Raw genomic sequence first — 26,451 nt, 5'->3', positions numbered from 1 at the left:
TTTCTATGGGCACCATCTTGCAACTAGATAAAAATTTTTGGTCACCAGATAGCAAAAATTAGTTGGCAAAAATCTCTGCCTTGCCTGTAACACATGAGAAACATTGAATGTTTCGGACATTTTCAGCTCATTTTCATCAACTGTTATCCTTAGCTAATTATTTACAAAGAAGCTACCATGTTGACTGGGTGGCATTTGAAATCCTGGTTGTCAGCTCTCAATTTTTAGGTGCATTGGTGACCAGCTAGTCACAATTTCGGACCCTGAGTATATTATAGAAAGATGGTTTATTAAAAGGCTGTACATACATTGTTCATTTGTCAGTAATGTAAAAGGCAATGAGTTGTCTAAGGAGGTTGAAAGTGGAACTTGCCAGTAATTTTCTGTTGGTTGTTCTTTAATTATTATCGCTTTTATTGTACATGTAGATAACCTTAGCAACACGTCTAGTAGTGGCAAATCTGCATCATCATTCTATGGTCGTAATTCTGGTAATTCTGGTTTGTTTTCCTTTGAAAGGTTAGTATTGTTTTTTTATTCTCATAATTTTTTCTCTTGAAAATATATATCTTGGTAGGAGGAAATTGATGTCGGCCACTGTTGGAAATTTAAGGGTCAAGTGTCTTTTTACACAACAAGCATTGTGCAGTGCAGGATTTGTTTGTTGTGATATAATTAGTGTTCCTTGTTAATGTAACAGACACAAAGCTGTCCTTATTTTCTGTGGAAAATTATGGTACAGTCAACTCCCGATAACTCGAACCTTCAAGGGAAATCGCAAAAAGTTCGAGTTATCGAGAGTTCGAGTTATCAGGAGTACATGTAGATAACCTTAGCAACACGTCTAGTAGTGGCAAATCTGCATCATCATTCTATGGTCGTAATTCTGGTAATTCTGGTTTGTTTTCCTTTGAAAGGTTAGTATTGTTTTTTTATTCTCATAATTTTTTCTCTTGAAAATATATATCTTGGTAGGAGGAAATTGATGTCGGCCACTGTTGGAAATTTAAGGGTCAAGTGTCTTTTTACACAACAAGCATTGTGCAATGCAGGATTTGTTTGTTGTGATATAATTAGTGTTCCTTGTTAATGTAACAGACACAAAGCTGTCCTTATTTTCTGTGGAAAATTATGGTATAGTCAACTCCCGATAACTCGAACCTTCAAGGGAAATCGCAAAAAGTTCGAGTTATCGGGAGTTCGAGTTATCAGGAGCTCCAAGAAAATAGGCGGGAGTAAGGAAAGAAGCAGCTTTTACTGCACAGTGAACATTTTAATCACAGCCATTGTAGAATTGTTAAGTGAAAATTGAAAGATACTTCTAGATTATAAATCAGAACGTAACGTAACAAATCATTGCCTAAATAGAGCATGTGTTTTACTGTTTTGAGAAGTAAAACTGTTTCAGGTTAGATTTGGGACAAACAACATCATCCTCCACTAGTAAATTATATGCCTACAACATGCCAATGGGAAATGCAAAATTCAATGTTTCGGACACCAGTAGACTGTTTCTTTCCCGACTTTTTAATGGCACAAAACATGGTTCGAGTTATTGAGGGTAAAATTATGTAGAAATGATCTGAGGGGAAACAAAAACTACTTTGAGTTAGTGGGAGGTTCGAGTTATCGAGGGTTCAAGTTACTGAGGGTAAAATTTCAGTAAAATTAAAATGTAAGAAGGAAATCCAGGGGAAATCGATTTTGGTTTCGAGTTAGCACAAGGTTCGAGTTAGCGAGGGTTGAAGTTATCGGGAGTCAACTGTATTGTGTTTTGTGTTATGAAACTAGAAAAAGAATTAATGTTGCTCAAACTATTGGAAAAACATACAGGAAAACAGAACATTGCTGAAAAAGGAATGGAATTTTTTATTTATACTGAAAGGCAGTAGTGCTCATGATTAAAATTGGAAAATATGGCATGTATCAGTATATAAATACCTTTGTAGGTAGGATCCTAGGCAGGACAGTCAGGAGCCTCAGTGGGGCAGTCAGGTGCCTGTGTGGGACAGCATGAAGCCTGGGTGGAGAAGTTGGAAGCCTGAGAGGGACAGTGGGGAGCCTGGCTGGGGCAGTGGGAAGCCTGTGTGGGGCAGTGGGGAGCCTGGGTGGAGCAGTGGGGAGCCTGAATGGAGAAGTTGGATAGTGGGGAGCCTGTGTGGGACAGTCCTGGATGGAGAAGTTGGAAGCCTGTGTGGGACAGTGGGGAGCCTGGGTCGGGCAGTGGGAAGCCTGTGTGGGGCAGTGGGAAGCCTGGATGGAGAAGTTGGATAGTGGGGAGCCTGTCTGGGATAGCCCTGGGTGGAGAAGTTGGAAGCCTGTGTGGGACAGTGGGAAGCCTGGGTGGAGAAGGTGGAAGCCTAGTTGGGACAGTCTGGTTTCTGGGTGGGACAGTGGGGAGCCTGGGTGGGGCAGTCAAAGACCTGTGTGGAACGGTTGGGAGCCTGGGTAGGATAGTGGGGAGCTTGTGTTGGACAGTGGAGAGCCTGGAAGGGGCAGTTGAAGACCTGTGTAGAACAGTTGGGAGCCTGGGTGGGATAGTGGGGAACTTGTGTTGGACAGTGGAGAGCCTGGGTGGGGCAGTTGAAGACCTGTGTAGAACAGTTGGGAGCCTGGGTGGGATAGTGGGGAGCTTGTGTTGGACAGTGAAGAGCCTGGGTGGGGCAGTTGAAGACCTGTGTAGAACAGTTGGGAGCCTTGGTGAGACATTGTTGATCTTGTGTGGGATAGTTGGGATCCTGAGTGGGGCTGTTGGGATCCCAGATGGGACAGGTGGTGTGAGTGCCAGGAAATACCAACCATCCCCCTTACCACACATTTTGATTGATTGTAACGTTTTTATTTTATTACTTTTTTCAACCCCAGGAAAAGTTCAGGTACCTTGGGTCCAGGCTTGATGCCTCCACCTCGTTTGTCAAGTGGAATTACCTTCAGGTCTCGTGATAAGCGACCTTTTGAAAAGGAAGTCACCTTAACAGGGTAAAGAATTAATTTACTTCTACATGTAATTATTATAGATGAAGAAAATCAACACTGTCTTTTTAAGCAGTGGACATGAGGGTTTTAGAAACCAGGGCAGTTGCATTATAGTGAAAAGGTGGTTGATTTCATATTTTTCTCATTTTTGTAATATAGTTGCTATGTACAAGTTTTTCAATCCTACTTTCATGTTTTTCAAATACCCTAGTTTTCTACCTATCCATACGTCCCCCTCCCCTCAAAGGTTTATATGTGTAAACCCCTTAATCCCTTTCCCCCAACTTCTTTGAAGGTTATTGGGGAGGGGCCATTGACAAATTTTGGCCATTTAAGAATGTAAACCCCCATACCCACCATGTTTCTCCCCCCCCCCCCCCCCCCCATTGGATGTTTAATTTATTAATTTATCCACTGTTGATATAGAGAGGTTTGAGACATTTACATTTAAACCACCTATAACTGTCCATGTGGATCAGAGTCCCTTGTACTGCTTGAAACATCACCAGTTTCAATGATTATACAATATTGACAACTTTGATGACTGACTTGTGCAGGGGGGGGGGGAGATCTATCAAACCACATTCAAATGACCACCATCCAGTCAAACAGACCAGAGAGAAATGCAAAGAAAAAAATAATGATAATTTGAACAAAAAATTCCAATAAAACGTTTGCTCCACTTCCTACCAGTACTTCTTTCAAAATTAATGTCATGATTCTCCTTGTTCCTTTGAAACTTTTCCAACTGAAATAAATGGTAGAAGAGAAGTAAAAAATGTGGTAAGGAGAAAAGTCTTACCTTTGTGCCATCAGCAAAGCAGGCATTCTTTCTGTGGGGAGATGTGACCGTGGAATTGATCTAGACAACATTAAAAAAGTGATAAATTTTCTGGTAATGTTTTGTGTCAAGTGAATAAAAAAGCAAATAATAAATTTGTTTTATTCTTTTAAGTTTTTCTAATTTGGGGAACACTTGCTACATGAATGCCATTCTACAATCTCTTTTGGGTGTTCCACCATTTGTTCAAGATCTTTCAAACAAAGCTTTGTTAGACCGAGTTCATCCACATTGTCTCTACCGGTGAGTACTGCGGATTCTACACCTATGAATTTAACTTTCTAATGCTTAAAAATAATTATTACAAATAATTATTACAGGGTTTGCATGCACCTTGAGAGTCCTTGAATTTTGAAAAAGAAATTCAAGGCCTTGAAAGTCCTTGAAAATTGCAGTTGGTGCTGGAAAGTCCTTAAATTTCAATGCTAACTTTATAGATTAAGTAGAACTCTGAAGGAAAAGAAGCAAGCACAGAAAGACCCTCGGGATAAAATTACTCATTTTGTGGAAGAACTAAAAAAGACATAGACTCAAGGCTCTTTTTTGCACTGAAAGGAGTCCTTGAAAAATGGGAAATGTGTCCTTGAAAGTCCTTGAAAAGTCCTTGAATTTTTTGTTCAAAAAGGGTGCAAACCCTGTAATTATTATTATGTCTAGTTTAATTTTGTTAAAAACGTAAGTTTGAATTCCTAGTCATATAGCAGCTTAAGCATTGCCAAGCTTGTCTTCGACATTTTGAGGAACAAACCTGATGGATAGTCATGAGTAACTGGCCACCTACCCCTCCCCTAAGTCAACATAAACACTTACTTCTCACTTATGATCACCAACCAGAGATGAAAGGCCTGGTTTACTTTCTTTTATTCTCTGTATGGGGAGAAAAGGAAAAAATATATTATTTTTATCATTTGTGGTTGTAAGTGTTCAGTTTTAAGGAGGCACTGTAAATCATATTTTTTGATGATTAAAACACAAAAAGTGAAGAAGACAATTCTTTGGATGCAAAATTTTTAGAACATCATATTTCAAAAATACTCCTATAGGATTTATCTCAAATCTTGTCAAGGTAAAGATAATGGTCTAAACTACAGTGTATTAGCAACCTAAAGGATTTTAACAGATTATGACTAGATTTCGTTAAAATTCCCAGTTAATTTTGTAGATTTCATGTCATCATTATTCTGTTGCTATGGTAAGTATGGTAAGTGGTAATGTCAACAAAGGATACTCTAAAATTAAGTCCAATGTCAGAAATGTTATTTCACTGTGTGGCTTTTTTGTACATGCATCAAAGCCAAAGTTATGAAGCATCAAACATGAAACGGGTGAGACCTTGAAGAATCAGTGCGAGCCTCCTTAATGATTTCATTGCATCACGCTTCTAGATGTCTTTATAATGTGATGATGTGCAAAAGGAGAAGTGGAAATGCGGAAGTACTGAAAAATAGCTTGAGAAAACTAAAGCGCACAATATCAGAAGCAGCAACACGTTTCTCAGGATATCATCAGCATGTAAGAGAACCTCAAGTTCCTTATCCCATCATCCTTCTTGTCCTCCTGTTGTATGTGTTGCACGTCAAAATTAAATTCAGGTTAAAATTTTTCAACCTACATGTAGGTTGGTTCTCAATTTCCTTTTTCTCCTAGCCTTGATTATTCATTAATTAGGGCTAGGAGACAAAGGTAATGAAGAATTAACCTAGCTTAAAAAATTTTAACCTGAATTTACTTTTGACTTAAACATAATTATGTACTGCATATGTGTTACAGGTCAAAATTTATTTTTAGGTTATTTTTGTTTTAACCTAGTTTGTTTTGTAATGATTAAACTAAACTCATGGTCCGGATTCAATCTGCCATTTTTATGTAGGAGTGATCGCAAGAAGAGAAAAACATGGTTTCATTTACACATGAGCAGATTATCATGTGTAGCCAAACGCAGTTGGACAACATTATACTTTACCAGAAGCATAATTATGTTTCTGACTTTAGGCTTAAAGGAGACCATTATTTGTAGGCAGTTATTTGCAGATCACGTGGTAGGCTTTCGACCAATGAAGAGGAAGAAAAATTAGCACTGAATGATAATTAAATTCAGTGATGCATGTCATGTCTCAAGGTAAAACCGGACAACCAGGGTGAAATAGTTGAATTATTAACAAGACAGCATTTTGCAAATAATATTTACTGCAAATAATTGTCATGTAAACTTTAATTTAGAAGTTTCAAGAACATTTTATTAATACTATGACTTGGCACATGACCATTGAATACAGGTGACCAAGTTGCTGGGTACTTGGGCTGCAATGTTAGTGTTGTCAAAAAGTTTTTCTACTCACCAGATCATCGTGTTGCGGCTTGGAGCAATGAGGATGCTAGCAATAATAAGGCTTGATGGATTTTTTTCTTTAGGATGCCCATGAATTTTTGTGCCAAGTTTTTGATCAACTGAGAGATGATGTAGACACCTGCAATTCTCCGTCACCTAAGGCCACATCTAAAGAAGGCAGTGGCATGGTAAATACCTTTTATTATTGTCACTAATGTAAAATAATAATTTGGTATTCCCCATTTGTACATCTCCCAAATTGACCTTGTTTGCCCCACTGTCCCCCCCCCCCCCCCAAAAAAAAAAAATAATAATAGTAATAAATAAATAAAAACTTTTGCATTAGCATTGTCCTCAATTTCTCCTGGGGCAACTACAATATCCAACAGAAATTTTAAAAAAAAGGTTCTGCAAAATTTGGGGGTGAGGGGCGCAAACAATGCACATTATGGTAGACTTGCAAATGGCAAATGTGGGTTTTGTGTTTTATATAATATTATGACAATGTGTGACCCTAACCCATGAAGCCCAAATGACCTTAGCTTAGCCTGGGTTCTGCAGCATGAAACAGCAAGGATTATTTCTACTTCCTCCCCCCGTCTGGATGAGATGCTAGTCCATCTTAGGGTTTCATATACCCATGAGCAGTATTTTCAGTGATGTACTTCAAATAGTAATAGCCAGTGCGTGTACTCTGTGTCACCTGAAGGGTTATGACATTAACTAGGACATCTAATAAATTTTCTTTAGGTGGTAGACACACAGTGTCCTGTAACAAGGTCATTTGAAAGTGCTGTCCTTCATACAGTTAGCTGTAAACAGTAAGTACAAAAACTGGGGACTTCATGTGCTTCCATACATGTAGAGACCTTCAGCTGTCATAGTTTTTTGGTTCCTTCCCTTATCTCATGCATTTGAGACCAGAATTATTGTTTTTTTAATCACTTTAATATTAAATAATCATCATTTCAGTTTAAGAAATTTTTAACTATATCAGAGCCAGTTTATAATCTTATTAGTTAAATATTAAATTTTATATTTCAATTTTTGCCATTGTACCCGTGGTCTATCTATAAAATTAGCTGCATGACTAAGCATAATAAATTGCCCTTTATAATTGTCCTATGCCCTACTAATGTTTTGTAGCTGTGTATTTTTGTTGAATTTTGTTATCCATGTTTTTTTTAACAGACATAAAATTCCTTTGCTACCAACAGTAGTATGAAAGTTTAGCAGTCTTTAGAACTCATACAAAATCCTGTTCAATCAATACAGGGTTTGCAATATTCTTGAATGATAGCTTATCCTGTAGATAAGCAGCTTTTCAATTTGACTTGTGAAGTTCCGTGCTATGACATACTTCTCTAGTTTATGTTGCAATCAGAGTGTAGCATTTTCTCTGCACTCCTATATAATTATATTGAACAAGTAAGCATGACACATTTCTTGCCTAACAGGAAGGCTTTGCCAAGGCAAGCCATCCCTTATAAAAAAGAATAGCCTGGCACCTTTGTCTTCCAAATTAGATGGCAGGTCAGTGACCGCTGCCTTTGAAAAAAGGAGCAGAGTGGGTTCTGTTTTTGCTGTTAGTAATTCAAGAATTTTTCCATTATGCCATTAGAATGTTCCAACAAAATAATCTTTATTCTAATTTTATATGTTTTAATATCATTATAGATGTGGGGAGTCAGCCCTAAAAGAAGAAATATATCATGCATTTTCCCTTGATATTCCAACGTTGTAAGTAAACAGTTTATATGAAATTAGCTTGATTGTCTTGATTGTACATGTAACAGGGCTTTTATTACACGATGTGCATCACAATGCTACTGAAAACCTGTGAAACCTGAAAATCAATGTAACTTATCACATCCATTTCCACAATATTATCAATTTATTATTAATTCTGTCTAATTATTGCTTTTTTATATGCAGATTACCAGACAGCTCTTCTCTAACTACAATCAATTTGCAAACCTTGTTGGAGAAGTATTTTAAGGTGCAGTCACTGAGCTTGATGCTTATTTTTTTTCAGCCAACTTTCTTTTATTAGTCTCTCGCGAGACTCAATATCTGCAACAAGTTTTTCGTCCTGGAGGGGGGCGGGGGTAGTCCCTTATATAGGCAATATGGGTATGTGCGATGCCAAAGGGTATCAGTGGTTTTTCAGCCGTATTGGTCTGAAACAGGGTATCAATTTTGACCATTTTGGTCTGAAATAGGGTATAGTTTGTGCCCTCCTAGTCTTGAGTAGGGTATGTTTTTTAGAAGAATTAGCTACGTCGTCATCATTTGGCGATAAGACCATTTCCCTTTTAATGTTTACGTGTACGTGCCGTAACAGCTTGTCACGAGCTCCAGTCATGGGCCAGGCTCCAGCGCTTCAGGTCTGAAATAGGGTATCAATTTTTTGATCAGGTCTGAAATAGGGTATGGAAAATCACAGATTTTGGTCTGAAATAGGGTAAGAGTTTCAGGAAGTGTGCCGCACGTCCCCACCCTTATTTTTCTGGAGGTACCCCCTGACTTTTTTGTCATTTTTGGGTCACAGATTAGGGGTCATTGTGCCAGGCGTTCTTTGCGGACACCGTGGAAACTGGGAAAAAGAATCGTTGCATGATCAATGCTACGCATGTTTAGAAAAGATTAAATTTAGAGCTTTTCCGAAATGTGTCGGTCCACGAGATTCTATCACTTGATTGTGTTGGATTACTTTGGAACAAGTGAACACTACTACTGAGTGGTCGAAAAAAATAAGAATCTGAATTTAATAGCAAAACTGTGATAGTCAGGTGTTGTAAACTTTCATTGTATGCAAATGGCTCTTGTGATAAGCCTCTGATTTATTTTCGGCAATGATTGAAATGACGTGCCATGTAAATCGAGGCCCTTCAATTTTCCTGTATTTATACACGCGTATAGCCTGCGACCGCAAAGGTATTTCTGGTCGTTGCTAACACGTATACTAAATCAATTCAGAACAAATAAAAAGTATCGACATCGATAACGCTGGAAGTAAAAAACAGTCAGATCCGCACATCGTTGATAACTAGTCTCCACTGCTCAAATTCCAATTATACTTTGAAGGGGCTCAGATCTGATAAACCTTCGCACAAACACGATACAAATAAATATCAGTCCAAAGCATTTTTAATCTGCAACAACAGATCACAACAGACAACAGATCACAACAGATCATTGCGGACAGGCAACGAATTCACGTGGAAACGCTTGCTACGCAGTTTAAATTTAGAGCTTTTCCGAAGCGTGTCAGTCCACGAATTCTATCGCTTGAAAGCGTCGATTACTTTGGAACAAGTGAACCCTACTGACTGGTCAAAAAAAAAAGAATCTTATTTAGCAAAACTGAGATGGTCAGTTGTTGTAAACTTTCCTTGTATTATTTTCGGCGATGATTGAAATGACGTGCCATGTTAATAACTTTTTGGATCTTTGGCAATGATGTAATTTCTCTGGAAATATTGAGATACTTGAATTTTCGTGTATTTATAAGCGCGTATAGCCTGTGACCGCAGACGTATTTCTGGTCATCCCTAACACGCATACTAAATCAATTCAGAAACAAGTAAAAAGAATTGACGTCAATAAAGTAGGAAGTAAAAAACATTTAGCGAGTAGATCCTGTTTTGTGTAGAATTAATCGCCTCCTCATTTCTCCATCTAATCTCCAAGCGGAGCGAGACTGAATGCCGCTGTAAGTGCGTTCTTGTTCACATTTACAGTGCAGTAAGTTTAAGACTGTATTTAATGGAGAAGGTTGCCCTAAGAGGGGGAAGCGGGGGGGGGGGGGGAAGGGCACCTAATGGAAGTTTGGGTGGTGGAGTGCTGGTTAGCCAGTTAGGGCTTCACATCCTCGCCCTTTTCAAGACGAAAACTGTTCATTTGGCTACCCTGTTAAAGACAAGACCTTTTTCAATGACACTATTTGGTTTCATTTCATTGCACATACAGATCTACCTAGGTGTTTTTTTTTTAAGCTGACATTAAGGAATAAAATGTTTTTTTTAAAAATTAAACAAATTTTGGTACCACACTGTCTTGTAGATTGCACACTACCAACAAAACGATTGCTTTTTTCATGCATTTGTTCAAAATCTGAGAGAAGAGTCGACTGTTTGAAGTATGCCTCTTAGCCTGGTGCTACCCTGGCAGTAACTTCAAAGAAAATAGGTGACTGCTTGCAGCTCGCAGTTTTTAGTTTCTGTTTTCCTTTTTAGGATGAAGAACTGGAATATAAATGTAGCAAGTGTGAAGCAAAGGAAGCTGTTATTTCACACAACTTCATCAGGCTACCAAGGTCAGTTACCAAGGCTATTACACATAAGCTTCAACTATAGCTTCAGTTATCCAGACTCAAAGTCTGGAAACTTTAAAGTTCAAATAATAGGCCATTTTACAGCGCCAGAGAGAAATGAGGCTGGAGTTGACCTTGTTTTGATACAGCCCTTCCTGCTCTCTTTTGTGAATAGTGGTGTTGTTATACTAAGAAAACAAAGGAAGTCTTGTATCGAAACATGGTCAACCTCAGCCTCACATTCACTCGAAAGCTAGGGTACTAAACCCACAACTGTAGATTGGTCTGTGGAAAGAGGTGAACTTATGCAAAAGGACGGTGAAGGAAAGAAGGCAGCAAACCTTGTGTGACAAGTGTAACAATAATTATCTTTGAAAACATTTTCTGCCACCTTCCTTAAAACAGATCTTTTCTTCCAGAACACAGTAATGGTAAAAGAGGATCACAACAAAACTCGCAAGACAGAAATACCCCTGTCATACAAACATTTTGCCATCCTTTTCCTTCAGCTATCCTGTTGCATAAGCTCACTATAATCATTTATTTAAAAGATTTCTCTGTTTTTGACTGGCTCAAATCCTTCAGCTTATTATTTGTAACCAGCTAGCATTGACTAAATTGAGAAGACATGTGCGTTATGTGGAAAATTTTGTCAATAGTACAGGGCAATAGAGTACTAAAGTGATGGATTTGTCAGGATATTCTGAAAGAACAATGTCCAAGAGGCCTACTTACCAAATATGAGCATTTTGGGGCAAATTGTCTCCAAGATGTTAGCCGGTTATACTCAGAAAACTCCATACAAACCCTTTTAATTTTTTTTGGGTCAACCCAAAGAAATTTAGAAGGGTTTGTATGGAGTTTTCTAAGCATATGGACCAGGCCTTATTCTATCATATTTCCAATTGGCTGTGTTGTTTGTACAGTGTTATTCAGAATTGTTTAATGGATAATTTTGTTCACAATGTTCTTTCAGGCTTCTTGTCCTTCACTTGAAACGTTATGAATATGACAACTTAACAGAAGAACAAGCTAAGAAACAGGACAAGGTCAACATTGAAAGGTTCATTGACTTGAGTAAGTGTCAGAGTTAGGTGCTAGAAGTCAATCACTTTTTACACATCTTGTGCAGGGTATGAAGCTCAACTTTGATCAGGGGGTGGGGGTGGGAGGAGAAACCGTGATGCCATGGGTGCTTACCATTTACATGGGAAAACAGAAAATTTTGGTTTGAAAATCAAATGGTTTGCGCCATTTTGTTTGGGAACCTTGAGAAAACATGGGCTGTGATTTGAGGTAATGCGATTTTTCTACTCTTTTTAGTTTGTTCAGCTTATTTGGATATACTTTGTAGTGGATTGTTTTCCTACTGTGACAATTTTACAGTTTTATGTACACACTTTGGGGTCTGACAGTCTTTATTACAAACATAAACGCGTAAACCTAGTACACCTATTGAAAAATACTTATTCTAACTTATAATCAAAGTCCTAAAATAGAAACAGATACACGACACAACTTACGTATACGATAAGAAGACTGTCCGTGGGAGCGGTGGGAGGGCAAAAGAAAATTACTTGAAAAGCTAAAAGAAGCTTGCTAGATAGAAGTGCTTGCCTGCTTGCAAAGACTAAAATGCGCATCGCCCTAGCTGTTCCAGCTCTAAGAATTGCTACACTCTAGACTTGTCGCATAATGATTGGTTACTAAAAATCTTGTGACTACTGCTGGGTTGTAGTAATTTTACTAAACTGGTGTACTTTACCTATGACCAAAAGACCCGCCAGGCCCCCCGTGCGAACGTCGGACGGTGGTCTAGATTTATATTAATACAAGTATCAATATCCACCTAAACCACTACATGTACACACTTTGGGGTCTGACAGTCTTTATTACAAACATAAACGCGTAAACCTACTACACCTATTGAAAAATACTTATTCTAACTTATAATCAAAGTCCTAAAATAGAAACAGCCCAAACCCAAGTGAAGTGATATGAGTGTGAAGATTAAGTGGAGTGAGATAAAATGGATTTACAAAGCATGTTAGCTGTTTTGAGTCTGATAGTAAGAGGCATGGTTAGATAGATGAGGATGGTATCCGAGCGCCAGTCGCCTAATGCTTTAATAAGTTCTGTCGGAACGCCAGACTGATAAGCAAAAGACGCCCCCCCGCGACGAAAAGAGTGACCCGCATATAACTTAGGATCGATACCAATAAGGGAAAGGTGGTCCCTTAGCTTACGCAGAAATAATGCATAGGTAAGAATCTGTGGGTCGGATGAAGGGGTTGGGACCCAGTTGAAGGCTTGGCTGTCTGGGGTAGAAGGGGTGAAGCTAAAGGCATGAATAACAGCGGTGGTCGGGCATAACCTGCTGCTGGGAATACATGGTAAGGGTATTTCCACCACGCGTTCCCGAAATTGAATAGTTTTGGTCCAGCGAATAGTGATGAGTGTACCCCAGGGAAAAACCCGAAAGTCGGCTTTGGTAAGCTGCTTGCTAGAATCAAACTTGCCCGAGGAGATAGGTAACAAGTGCGCCTTACGAAACATGCCAAAAAATGCGACTAAACAGATCGCCCAAAATGAGGCATCGAAGCTGAGGGTAAAATTTAACGTAGAATGGAGACGCAAAAGTATAGCCTCAGTAATAGGTAGTTTTTGATTAGGCGGGGCACCTACGGCGCGCTTAATTCCAGTGAGCAAAGATTTTAGAGTCCAGTTGTCGATCAAAGGGTTGGGGAAGCCAAACTCCTTATGTAAAATACCAATAATGTTCAGGTAGCCACGAAGAGATTGTGGTTTTAGCGAACGAGCCAAAAAGGCGGCATATTGAAGAAGATGTGGTGTTTGCACAGGAACAGGTGTGTAGCCCATGTGATTGCAGAAGCGAAAGTAGGTGTTGCGGTGGGTTTTGTAGGTCGCTTTGGTAGACGTGGCGAAAAGCTGAGAACGATAGTACTGAACTTCCTCTGTGAGCTGTGCTGCTAGGGTAGGATCCCGTGGACCTGAAAGAAAAGGTAGTTAACGCTGTAAACAGACATATGCGCCGCCAACGGGATTGAGTTAGCAGAAACGGTAGAAAATTTACTACAAAGAAAGGCGTAAAAGTTATGAAGGCCGGTAGTCTCATGCATGCGCGAGATAGAATCTGCGAGGGCGTTGTCAGTGCCTGCCAAATAAACTGCAGTGATGTGAAAATTGTAAAGAGCCGAAAGCCAAAATAGCGTGCGCAAGGCGTTCATGACAACAGGACTGGCGGTGATTCCTTTGTTGATTATCTGCACAGCAGCTTGATTGTCGCTATGGATAACCACGCGTTGATGGGACCACAATGGACCCCAGCGTTGTGCGGCGAGTACAATTGCCAGGGTCTCCTTGTGGTTTATGTGAAGGTTCTGCCATTCTGGGGAGTCCAGCGAGAAATGATGATAGAACCAATCCCCTCTGAAATAGCCACCAGCGGCAACGGAACATGCATCAGTGGACACGTCGACTGTCGCTAACTGATCTAAAAACATCCTAGTGCCATTAAAGATGCGTAGAAAATTCACCCACCAGGCGATATCGCTGCGAAAAGACGAGTCTAATCTGAATTTCCCAGAAGAGCTCAACGCATTCATGGTATCAAGAATACGGCGGAGAAAAGTACGGCCCCCATAAACGACACGACATGCCCAATTTAATTTGCCGGCTAACCGTTGCAGCTGTTTTTTGCTCGCACGTTGTTTGTTTTGAAATTCGAGGACGACGGTGTGTAACTCTGCCAGTTTATCCGCCGGTAAGGTCATAGTGCCAGCCATTGTGTCGAGTTCCACACCTAAAAAGGTTAAGCGTTGAGTAGGCGGCACCAGTTTATGTTCACTGAGGGTAAAACCAAGGTCGATCAACAGTTGAAAAAGCGTGTCGTATGCAAGCTGGCATTCTTCCCGTGTGGCGCCAATCACTAAGAAATCGTCAAGGTGAACGATGATGTTAGGGAACCCTCGTCTGGCCATCATACGGCGGACCGATTGCGTTATGCGATGAAAGATTTCCGGTGAGCTTTTGGCTCCGAAAGGCAGGCGAGTATCGTAAAAATAAGTATAGCTATGACCACCAAGAAATTGCCACTTGCACCCGGTTGCTTTATAATTGTCGGGGTGAATGGGAACAGAGCGGTATGCATGCCGGAGGTCAATTTTTGCCATATAATAGTTTGGCCGCAGTAATGTAGTAGCGTCGTCAAGAGTTTGAAATTTAAACGAATTAGTAGTGATGTAGTCGTTTCCAGCCTATCCGTGCGGACGAGAGCAATCATGGATGAGGCGAATTTCAGGGGAATTGGGTTTAGGAATAGCTCCTGAAGCACTTACGATGCGCGGTTTAGTAGGCGAGACTACATAATTGCCTAATGCTATTTCTTGACGAATAGTTTGTTCCACCATGGGTCTGTTGACAGGATTAGTCGCTGATTTATAATTATCCATGTCAACATCAGAAAAGCGAGTGCCTGGTTCAACCAGTTTAAAGCCATTGCATATGCCGTCGCTGAGGAAAGCGTTATCCTCATCATACTTTAATTCTAAAAGCCAAAGATTGCGGTTAAGGGGACTATTACTTAATTTACGTAGGGGTAGTCATTGCGGTGTTTGCGCGCTTGGAGGGTCGGTAACTTTGTGACAGAACCCGGGGTGAGACATGGCACAAGCCTTCCCTGCAATCTTACGATTACAGACATGGGCAAAATTGCAATTTGGGAGTGTACAACCCCTGGGCCCATTAAAATTGCGGCAGATAACCTTACCATCTGGCGTAAAGCTGGCAAAGGCGTTGCGCTGGTTGGTATTAGAAGCAGATGGTTTAGTAGTGGCTGTGGGTGGGTTAGGTTTATAAATGGGCTGAAGTAAAACCGTATGCAAATGTGTGGAGTCAAAACTCCATGAAAACTTATAGATAGCCTGCAATTTCCTAAACTCATTATCGTACATAACAATGGACTTCCAATCGTACCTAGCTATCAATTCCATTATTTTGACCGTGTAGGCTAGATAATCCTGAATAGCCGATTGAGTAGATACTTTGCCCTCTGAGAGCAAGGTATAAAAAATGCGAGTGTTCGCAACCACCCACTGTGGGATAGAAATAGACTCTAATTTTGGCTTTTTTGGCCCATAAGTCACCACAATTTTAGCACTTCCTTGGTTGCCCAAGGTCTCTTCCTCTTCTTGGGGGACAATGTTATGTACAAAGTCTATAATTAGCAATGGTTTCTCACCCTTCGCTGTCTTCATGGGTTTGAGGAACATTTCCGTACTCGACGGCTGGTGAGATGACTGCACGCGGCCGCCTTCACACGCTCCAGCACGCTGCCAAATCGAGTCCGTGGGTCGGAATTGGGGCTGATCTTCCCAACCAGCCAAAAATTCGTCAAGAGGGGTTCTGCCCTCAGCATCACTGAAATCCACCTTCGGGAGATCCTTGATTGTCAAGCGGGGGGTGTTGTCCTCACCAGCAGCATCTCCTGAGCCAGATTTTCGGAGCCTCTCGATGAGCTTTCGCTTATCCGCTATCCGTTTCCGCAATTTTGCCTCTTCCTCCTGACGCCGCAATTCTTCTTCTTCCAGTTCTAAGGACTCTAACTCAGCTGCCGAGGCGGAGAAAACTGTTTCGCTCGTAGGTGAAGTTTCCATTTCCTTTTTAGGCGAGGATTTCTCGAACCCCTCGCAAAACTTTGAGGGAATACCCCAATGGTGATCTTCGCTAGGCATTTTACACGCTGGACATTTAACGACTCTGCGATCTGCCTTGAGGTCTGAAGCAGTTGCCATGATCAAAAGAAAATTACTTGAAAAGCTAAAAGAAGCTTGCTAGATAGAAGTGCTTGCCTGCTTGCAAAGACTAAACTGCGCATAGCCCTAGCTGTTCCAGCTCTAAGAATTGCTACACTCTAGACTTGTTGCATAATGATTGGTTACTAAAAATCTTGTGACTACTGCTTGGTTGTAGTAGTTTTACTAAACTGGTGTACTTTACCTATGACCAAAAGACCCGCCAGGCCCCCCGTGCGAACGTCGGACGGTGGTCTAGATTTATATTAATACAAGTATCAATATCCACGTAGAAGATTTCCACCCGGGTGGTTTGTGTAGATGTTAAACACCCCATATTTATGTGCATTGTCAGTTAACTGCATGTTGTTTGTCTTCATTTGTTAGGTATGCTGTGTTCTTCAAAAACCAAGCCTCCTCTTGCTTTCTACCCCAAATCAGTACTTCAAATGTAAGCTTTTTGTTTTTGTATCTTCTGCTCCACAATGAATTTTTACCTCAGTGATATGATAGTGGAACGTTTTTCCGGAGATTTATTAATTTTTAACACTTTTCATGCACTTAAAAATAGGCCAATTTATTTCGCTGATACAGGAGTAGTGCTAGACAGGCATTAGAAAACCTAAACTGTAAGTTCATTGAGTGCTTTAAAAAGTCTGAATTATTTCAGCCAAGAACATCAGGGAAAAATCTGTTAAATCTAGCCATCAAATTATTTAACAATCACTTATTCAGCATTAGGTATTTTGATTGATGTATATGAAATAAATCATATAATAACTATGGAACTGAAATCAAAATGAAGAATGATCCTCGCAGTTGTAAACGCAATTTACGCAACTGCATAAGAAGCCTGAAAAATTCAGGATTTCAACAGGGTTTGAACCCATGACGTCGCGATACCGGTGCCCGTCTTTTAGAGATGTCTGTAAAGAAAGAGTTGGCTGTACCTTCATTTCTCAGTTATCTTAAGACCTTGTGTATTGGTACATCCCAGGGCCCAGTTGTTCGAAGGCCGATTAGCGCTTAGCTTGGGGTTAAATTTAACCCGGGTTTCTTTTTTGTGTGTTCAAAAGCTTGTTCATTTTCTCGGATAATTTTCTGTGCTAGTTTTAGAGCTTCCAATCATCAACTTGTAGACAAAAAGAATTGAAACTGAAATTCTTTCTAAGCTTTCAAATCTGAATTCAAATCTCGCACTAACCCTGGGTTGCCTTAACCCAGCTTTGAACAACTCGACCCAGGGGAGCGAACCTAAGAACTTCTGCTCTGCAGTCAAGCGGCTGTGCTCTACCGACTTGGGTAATGTCAAGGTTTAGAATCCTGTTTTCTGCCGCTACAGCTCTCCCTCAGGTGTATGTGGAATTTCCCCTCATCTATTTATTAGTTTTTTGTATACATGTACTTGTTAGAAGTGATCTCATATCTCAAGTAATTGTCTGTGGGCTTCCTATGCTAAGTTCTTAAATGGAAATAAACGTTCCCGGATGTTACCCTGGTTTTGAGAGGAAAGCATGGCGTGTTGACTTGTGTTTATCTCTTTGTTGAATCCGAATATTTTTTCCTCCATTGTGAGTACCCAAGAGAATCCAACAGTACTAATGTGATATAATGTTGTCTGCAGGAGTCCTCCTAAATCAAAACAGAAACCTCAGAAGCGACACTACATTAGTGAAGATGATGATGATAGCAATGACTTTCAACCTTCTCCTTCAGTCAGAAGAAAATTAGATCACTCATTCCGGAATACCTCAGCTACAAGGTACTAACAGTAAGCTATGAAAAAGAAGGTCCACTTTATATTTCAATATTGTAATCTGCATTTGGCCCCAGGTTTACCAAATAAAGGGAAAAAGGAAATTTCCTAATTCCAATTCTTTGACATCGTACTTTGAGAACTGATATATTATCCTTTTAAAACCACAGAGGAAACTGACATTGCTCCAAAATGCCTCAGGGCCATACTCCATCACCCCTTCAAACTGGCTCCCAGAAACCTCTTTGTTCATTGGCCTTTGAAAACCAACCTGCATGCCATTGTTTATAGGGAGAGGGACATTGCTTGAGTCATTTATGACTTGGTTTTCATGCAGATATTCCTTTAAAGTAATATAAAGTAAGGTCTGGCAAACAATTTGGAGAAAATGTATGTGGATTTTGAGAGACCGGGGCACCCAATGACGGTTTGCTCCCAAATGCATTGAAACCACTTTGAAGGTTATCCAGAGTACTTTTAGGCCTCTAGAAATGCATTCTAAGCAGGGCTCTAAAAATAATTTGTATCTATTCAGTCATCCTAGGGGAACTTGAGTCTTTTCGAAATTACAAGGGCTTCAGTATTATTTTCCCGAAAATTTAAGATGTAATTTAGTGCACTACAAAAGTGAAAATGTTTTGGTCTCTCTCCTCATTTTTGGATGCGAAAATTTTAGGTTTCCTTTTAACCTGGGGTGTGAAAGGTGAAACATCAACCTTCAGAAAATCATAGGGAATTTATTAGATAGCTTCGAAAATTGTACATGAATGGAACAGTCATCTAGAAATTTTTAGCCGCCCTAAAGTAATAGAAAATTTTAGGCAACACTTGCTTTTCTTGAATAGACATTTTACAGAAAACAGTCGTCAGGTACCCCTGAATAGAGAGGTTTTTGTTTTATGAAGTAACGGTTAACTTGCTCACCTGTGTACCGTTTTCTTTTTAGCCCATTCAAGATGTCTTCACGGACTAAGACTGCAGAGGCAAGTTCTAAAAGTGGCCAAGATGCTATGGGCTCTTTTGAACCCCATTTGATAGACAATTCTGATTCCGACGACAAAGAAAATAACGTTGATAGTCACATTTCTGCAAGCAACAGTCCTGTTTGGAGAGGAACAGAGGAGGAGCAGATGGAATGGGCACTTGCAGAAAGTACTAAATCAGCAGAAAAGAGAGCTGGGTCAAGAACCCAGCAAGTGTCTTACACAGGAAAACTTGCATCAGCTAAATCCCTATCTTCAAGTGATTTTGTATCAGATGTAAATGTGGGTGGCAGTAAGACGGATGCTGTGTTTACAGAAACCAGAGATAAAGACTTAACAAACGATACAGCAAGTGTTGGTTTGTCTGAAGACCCAGTGTGGGCCAGATCCGAAGAAGAACAAGTAAAGTGGGCTTTAAAAGAAAGTGCCAAGTCAGCGAAAAAGACACACAACGCTGGGTCAAGAATACAACACGAAAGTAGGAATGAAATTCAACCAGCACCTGTGGATTTTGATGAAGGTGATTTTGTATTTATAAGTGATGTTTCTGATGATGATCTCATAAATGCTGCACCAGAAAGGAGAACAGGTGAACCAGTAGGTTTAAAAGGTGGAAGTCCTGTTACAACACAGACTTGTTTAGATGAATTTGTTGCCGGTGGCATGGATGGCTCCAGCATGGGAATTGATGACGTCAGAACAAGTGACGAAAACTGCAGTGACAATTCCGGTGTGGAAGTGAGCTCAAAGAAGCCAGTCATCCTTAAGAACACTCCCATCAAAAATTTCAACAAATACAAGAAAAGGAATGTTCATTACAAACAAAAGACACATACAGACAGTGATTTTTTGAACACAACACCAACCCTTGGGAAGTTTGATGGTAATCTTTTTGACGATGTTCCACAGGAACCTAAGTCACCTTACAACAACGAAAGCCCTCGTAGTAGCAATAGGAGTAGCTGGTGTCCCAGGTCAGCTACAAAGTTAACCCCCCTTAGTAGCAAAAGGAGCAGCTGGAATCCCAGCTCAGCTGCAAAGTTAAGCCCTTTTAGGAGCGACAGTAGTAGCTGGTATTCCAGATCAGCAGCAAAGTTCAGAGATGAAGACATGGAGAAGGCAATTAACATGAGTCTGCAAGACCAGGTAGGAACCGTCTTTGTTTTGCTTCATTCTTGTGTTTAGCGCTGTACTTCATTCAAGGACTTTTTGAAAGCATTGTCTTAAATCTTTATCCTAATAAAGCGCATCATCTCTGGCAGCAGTCAGTTTAGTTTTAGCACCCTAAACGGTACCAATCCACAAATTTGAACCCCTAAAAGGTATGTCGAACACCCCCGTCACTTTTATAGGGGAGACCCCCCCCCCCCCCCCCCCCCCCCCGGAACCATACAGGTCACAATGCTTTGAAAAAAGGAAAGGGGAAGACGGCAAAAAGTAAATACTCTAGGACTTAATTAATTAATAACTTATTAGCCATTTATGATTAGGAATTTTTTGTTGTTTGTAATTTTAGTTATTTGGAAATAGTTGATATACTATTTATTGTATAAGCCACTCCAAATAAATAAAATATGTATGTATGGGTGGAAAGGTTATAGTGAACCAGTCAGTGCTTTCAGATTGTCTATAAATCTAGGCTATCACTAGCGACGCAAGCAGAAGCAAAAGCATAAGCGTAAGAAGCTCATGCACTCGTGAGGACAGCCATGATATAAGCTTAAGTATAGGAAGAATGCAAGGTTTTGATATACTTGTGTTTATCCCTATGCTTATGTCAAGGCCTTCCTTACCCACGTATAAGCTGCTTATTTCATATGCTTGCGTCGGTAATGTGAACCAGCCCAAAAATGCCTGTTGGTTAAAATTTGTTTAAGTTTTTGAAACGCCCAACATTTGCTAATCTTTCATTTTTTTGTAACTAATTCAAAACCACAGCGTGTGTTGAGTGAAGAAGATGAAGAACTGAATAGAGCTTTGCAGCTAAGCTTGCAAGGTAGGGACTGCACTTTCAAAAGTTAAGTTTACTTTATTTGAAAAAAACAAAAGTATATTTCTTTATTGTGGAAGTACACTATGCTGGTCTAGCTACATGTACTCAACAAAGTTCTATATGGCGAGACTGCCCCGAGGTCTAACCCCTTTCTATTTTATATACCATTCTGGACAGAAAAGAAAGCCCTTTGGTATACCCTCCATTGAAAAATGGCACCCCTTTGACATACCTACAGTCAAACCTCTTTAATACGGACACCAAAGGGACAGAACCAACTGTCCGCTTTACAGAGGTGTCCGTATTGTAGAGGTAGAGAATGTATGGTTTTTTGGCATTTCTGGGACCAAACGAACTGTCCGTAATGGAGAGGTGTCCCTTTTATAGAGGTGTCCGTAAGGAGAGGTTAGACTGTACTTAATAGGAGTACTTTACTAAAGTGGAATTTTTTTAGTCATTGCTGTGTAATATTTAATACATTTAATTTGATATACGTAAATCCTGAAAGAAGGTAAGGAGCCTCCCTGTATTGGCAATTATTAGGAGTGCCCCTTTCGGGTAGTTGATGGTATTACAGTTACAATAGAGCTCTTCATAACCTGGTGGTCTAGTTTAGAAAGGGTTAATTTACATTTTTTTTAGATGGGTCCACTGAAAATGTTCTCTGAAAGGGATAAAATCCTGCCCGCTCCTACATAATTCAGGTGGCGTGATAGGTCCTTTTAAGTCAGCAACTGTTAATTTATTTATTTACATTAGTGGTTGATTGATTGATTGATTGATTGATTTTTGAAGAATTTGAAGAAAAGTGTCCTCCAGAAGATCAATTAGCTTCTCCAAGGAGCGTGAATGTTGCAGAAACCGAGAACCCTTCTTACTATTCTACTATTCAGGTATTTATTAAAGTACTATTATCACTATAGGGTCGCTTTCCACATTCAGTGACTAGTAAAGTCAACTTCAACTTAATAAACATAATCAAGTAGCTATTTTTGCGGATTGGCGATTTTTTGTGTTTTGTGGGAACTAAGTTTTGCGATTAAGACAAATTGGTTTTTCTTAATTTTTGCGATTTTCAGAAAGTACGCAGTACCCAGCATTGATGATATTTTCGTTGTTGTTGAGTACTTGCAATAGAAATACATCTTGTAAAAAACAATACTAGGGCACGGGTACCCTATGTAAAACCACTAATTCATTGTATACCGTTTTGTTTCTGAATGAAAGAGGCAAGTTGTAATTGACACATTTCTTAGTACTGTATTTTTGTTTAGCGAATTTAAGTTACAGAATATTTACTCTGGAGTAATTTTTGCGGGAAAAAGTTTGCGGTAATTTTCGTGCCACACGCTATCTAGAAAGAACAAGATGAAAAATGTTTACCCGCTAAAATTTAGCCTGTTGGTACAAATTGGTGGGTAGATAAAAGCACTGTTATACTCTAATGACTCCTTAGAAATCCTTCTAAAATAAGCCATTTCGCCTTTTTTGACTTTTCGCTGGCTTCAAAAGGGGAAAATGATGAGCTTTCCCTTCCCCAACGCCTCCTGTCTCCATGCATTGTTTTACCGCTGTTTGAGCTACTTGTAGGAAACAGCAAACACTCCAACTTTGAATGGAGGAAAGGGGGAGGGTGGTGGATCGATTCCCGAAATTATCCCATTCGAGGACAGTGACTCAATAATTTTGTGGCCAATTGTATTTAACAGGCACTCTACTGAAATGATAAGAAACGACTTAACAAATAATCTAAGTAGAAGTTAACAGGATTAAAAACCTCAACTTGCCAACCGCAATGTAGCATTTTACTATGCTAAGTTTTGAAAATGTTATAAAACTCCCCTGCTTGGGTGTTTGTCGTAGAGAGACTACTAAGATGTTAAACCACCATTCCGATATTTCGATGTCACAGAGACATTTCAATAAAATTGTTTTGGGTTTCTCTTGTGAATTTTAGGATGACGAAAGTGAACTTTCAACACATTCCTATCGACTTATTAGTATTGTGAGCCATCTTGGTACAAGTTCTACGTCAGGTTAGTCAGTCCAACCTTTTCATTCCATCCACTGTTGAGTTCTGTTCAGTTGCTTTCATTTGAGTGGCAAAACTTTAAGATTTCATTTATGGAGTCAACCCTTTGAGAAACCTTGTACAGAATAATGAACAGTTCTACAGTACTGCTCAGTAGCTTTCATTTTGAATGGTCACACTATAGGATTTCATCCACAGACTCAAAAGTTAGAACCACTTTGTACAGCATAATAAACAGTACCACAGGAAAGTACTGCTCAGTAGCTTTCATTTGAATGGTTACACTTTAGGATTTCATCCACCGACTCAAAAAGTAGAACCACCTGGTAAATTCCAAGGGGTTAAAATTTCAATTTAGTATAGATAAAAATGTCCTAAAAAGTTTAATTCCCAATCTGTATCAAATTAAAAGATTACAAGATCGTACTGAGGTATCAATATCAAAACTGAGAGCTGTAATGTCAACAATATATTTCCTTTATTGATCCAGGGCACTATATCTCAGATGTTTATGACTGCAAAACTAAGCATTGGACTAGTTATGATGATTCTACTGCCACAAAGGTAAGGGTACAGAACGCACCAATCACATTCAGAGTCGTCATAACCAACAGCATCTTGGACTTACTGACAGATGGCCAAATAGTCCACAGGTAACCCAAGCTCACAATGAATCATACAGCAACAATTAATAATATAAGACGCTATATAAAAAATATCTCTTTTTGTAAGAGAATGTGCATTAAATTACGCTTTGAAGCGTGCCGGTAGCATTTTCTCGTAGTTATTTGTTTGCTGACTGTGTTTCAGGCCTCTTTGGCTCGTTGAAATGCCGAAAGCCCGTGAGCAACACTGACCCTGCTTAGCTAATCAATTATTCATACTGCAAAAACTATAGGAATTGAGCTTGGGCAACCTCTGTAACATGGCGACGTAATTGACCAGTCAAGTCAATAACCAATAACTCACTTTGACTATTAGGGATGATTACTACACAGGTTGTGGAAACGTCAGTTACTGTCACCAACAGTCCTATTGAGGACTACACTCACCCAGACGATCTTATTCCACCTACAAATGATCCGGTTTTTTTCCTAACAAAACAGGGGGAGGGTCCGGGACTTCGGGGACCCCCCTCCCAGTCAGAACTGTCGAATGTTTGACACTGAAATTCTTACATCGACAGAATCACAACCGATCATATATCGCGTTTGGAGTGGCTGATTTTTTTAACGAAACGCGCGTTGCATTTTGCCACTAAACTAAATTCCAGGGATATTCAAAAATGTAATTGCTTTTGGGTACCCTCTTATGATCTGTTTGCCTCTGCTCGCAAAGCAGTACACGGCAAGGGGCTAAGGAATTATAACGTGCAACCGCGACTGGTGTGCGAGGTGTGGGGTGAAGTAATTTGCCACAAAAAAGTTCAACAGCCCTTTCCGAACCGAAGTTTGGATCCCCCCCCCCCCCCAAACTCCCCCAATCAAAAATTCCCGTGGATCCACCCCTGCAAAATCATCTGTAGGGGCCTTCCACTCAATTTTTCTGATGTTGTTACACCTGTCAATGTGTTTTCATGTCTACAGGTTGCGGAGCATGGTGTTCGTTACAAAAGGCAGCAAAGTGGCTACATCTTTTTTTATTTGTACAAGTAAGTAGAATTACTTATCATCCAAATCCTGTAGTCCCTCGGTTACTTCTCGTGTCTGAGCCTAGTTCCATGGTTCTCTTTTAATAGACCTTTTTACCGATACGGCGGCCATATCGAATAAGTTATATTTAAGGAGTATTATGGGTTGCCCAGAGGGGCATGAGCACATTACGTTTAGTATTTAGGAGCGCCTTTCGGGGCATTTTTTCTTAAACTTATAAATGAGATTGTAATCCTAAAAAATATCGTTATGCCGTATTAGGAAGTAATAATGATCGCCTTTTTCCCGAGAAATATACAGTAAAAGACCATATTTCAAATACTAAACGAGTACAACGAATCTTGCTCATCCCCTCTGGGCATCCCATAATACTCCTTGAATCGAATTTTAAAATGCAATTTGCCGCCGTATAGGTAAAAAGGTCTGTTGCGCACTTCTCGAGTACTTACAGGTGTATCCCATTCTTTCACCCGATCAGCTCCTATCCTGTCTCTTGGCTGCTCTTAAAGCTAGCATTGTTCAATTTCATTATATTGCTTGTGTAATCTTACAACGGGGTATAGAAAGGTATTCTTGGCATTTGGCCGAAATACAGTGCGCAATTCGGGAAGACGACAAATTTCTCGACGGGATGTGGAATTTTGTAAACTTAAACTGTGAAATGGTTGATCCTTGTATAGCTTTGGATTAGTTGCCATGGATCTGAACTGATGAGTTTTTTGGAAGTTAAAAGTCATCGTCTTTCTTAACAAAGTCATCATTAATACTATGTATCTCCTTTGGGAAAACAATTAGGCTCGTGTTACTTTAAGATTATAACATTTTAAAGTGACAAGATTTATGTTGTTTAGGATTTTACCGAATGGTTCAATTAATGCTTTGCTTTTTCCCAGACAATGCGTAGATGCCATAGAAAATTCAGCTTCAGTCAAGGAGAAAAAATGAAGAAGAGATGAGTTTATTTTTGTAAAGAGACTTAATGAACGATGTCACATTCATCAAGATTGTGGAAAATTCCCGGACACACTTCTGTCTTTTCTACTCAAGACCTTCAAACGTTGTTAAAAGTGTAGCGTGATGTTTTTGAGTCACTTTTCATCAAAGTGTATATTTCGATTTCTTATAGTAGTTGTTATTAATTATCACCAGGAGTATTTTTATATAAGATGGACAATTGGTTATTTAATTACTGGTGTAAGGAAAAATCAAATTTAATGCCTTCTGCAACAGACACCACCAATTACTGTGTGAAACTTTATAGAAACCATTCTTTGCAATTTCTTGTTCTTTGTCACTTGACGTCAGCGAAAAGGTTTTCCCATCGTCCCTAGCGCGCCTTCCTCCCTCTCCCCAGTTGCACACAGAGGCTGCTTGGGAGAGAGGCAGACTTGTACCCAGTCCTCTATCATTTACTTTTCTCTATTGGTTATGACGTCTGGGAAGATGCTAATAAAATTCGCAGTTTTCTTTCTTCCTTCCCATATGCAACCTTAACTCACTAAACACTTCCCATCAATCAGAGCGCGAACAAGAGAAGAGACTGGGTACAAGTCAAGGAGAGATAGGAAGCGCCCTGTTAGACTCGTGTTGTTTCAAAAGATTTCGTAGTCAACAGGTGCTAGAACGTCGTTTTGTATACTTACCTTGCTGGAAATATGATTCAAGCTAAATGTAAATAGCAGTCATTCAAAAGAAGACCAGATTGAAAAGAAATTATAGGGTTTGAAATTGTACCCGTATAATTAAATAGATTATTCAAAT

General features: G+C 39.7%; 1 protein-coding gene across 1 annotated transcript; it reads left to right on the top strand.

Moving 5' to 3' along the window:
- The first annotated feature begins 829 nt into the window (after nucleotides 1-829).
- LOC140924597 (uncharacterized) lies at nucleotides 830-26,451 on the top strand. The gene is made up of 19 exons (XM_073374618.1): nucleotides 830-917; nucleotides 2,866-2,979; nucleotides 3,932-4,060; nucleotides 5,203-5,329; nucleotides 6,230-6,334; nucleotides 6,897-6,967; nucleotides 7,824-7,886; nucleotides 8,082-8,145; nucleotides 10,385-10,464; nucleotides 11,438-11,538; nucleotides 16,662-16,725; nucleotides 17,899-18,036; nucleotides 18,977-20,159; nucleotides 20,952-21,009; nucleotides 21,802-21,899; nucleotides 22,964-23,042; nucleotides 23,529-23,602; nucleotides 24,625-24,689; nucleotides 25,584-26,451. Exons 2-19 carry the CDS (start codon nucleotides 2,897-2,899, stop codon nucleotides 25,633-25,635), a joined length of 2,634 nt encoding a protein of 877 aa, XP_073230719.1. The 5' UTR covers nucleotides 830-917; nucleotides 2,866-2,896; the 3' UTR covers nucleotides 25,636-26,451.

Source organism: Porites lutea, chromosome 14, assembly GCF_958299795.1.
Source record: "Porites lutea chromosome 14, jaPorLute2.1, whole genome shotgun sequence".
Taxonomy (NCBI): domain Eukaryota; kingdom Metazoa; phylum Cnidaria; class Anthozoa; order Scleractinia; family Poritidae; genus Porites; species Porites lutea.
Note: the sequence above shows the minus strand (reverse complement) of the source record. Positions and strands in the feature narration are given on the sequence as shown.

What these genes read in the sequence shown, in the direction of transcription:
- LOC140924597 (XM_073374618.1), top strand. Translation starts at nt 2,897, where the DNA reads ATGCCTCCACCTCGTTTGTCAAGTGGAATTACCTTCAGGTCTCGTGAT. An exon ending in CTAAAGAAGGCAGTGGCATG is followed by an intron (nt 6,335 to 6,896) that starts GTAAATACCTTT and finishes AATTTTCTTTAG; the next exon opens with GTGGTAGACACACAGTGTCC. An exon ending in CGGAATACCTCAGCTACAAG is followed by an intron (nt 18,037 to 18,976) that starts GTACTAACAGTA and finishes TTTTCTTTTTAG; the next exon opens with CCCATTCAAGATGTCTTCAC.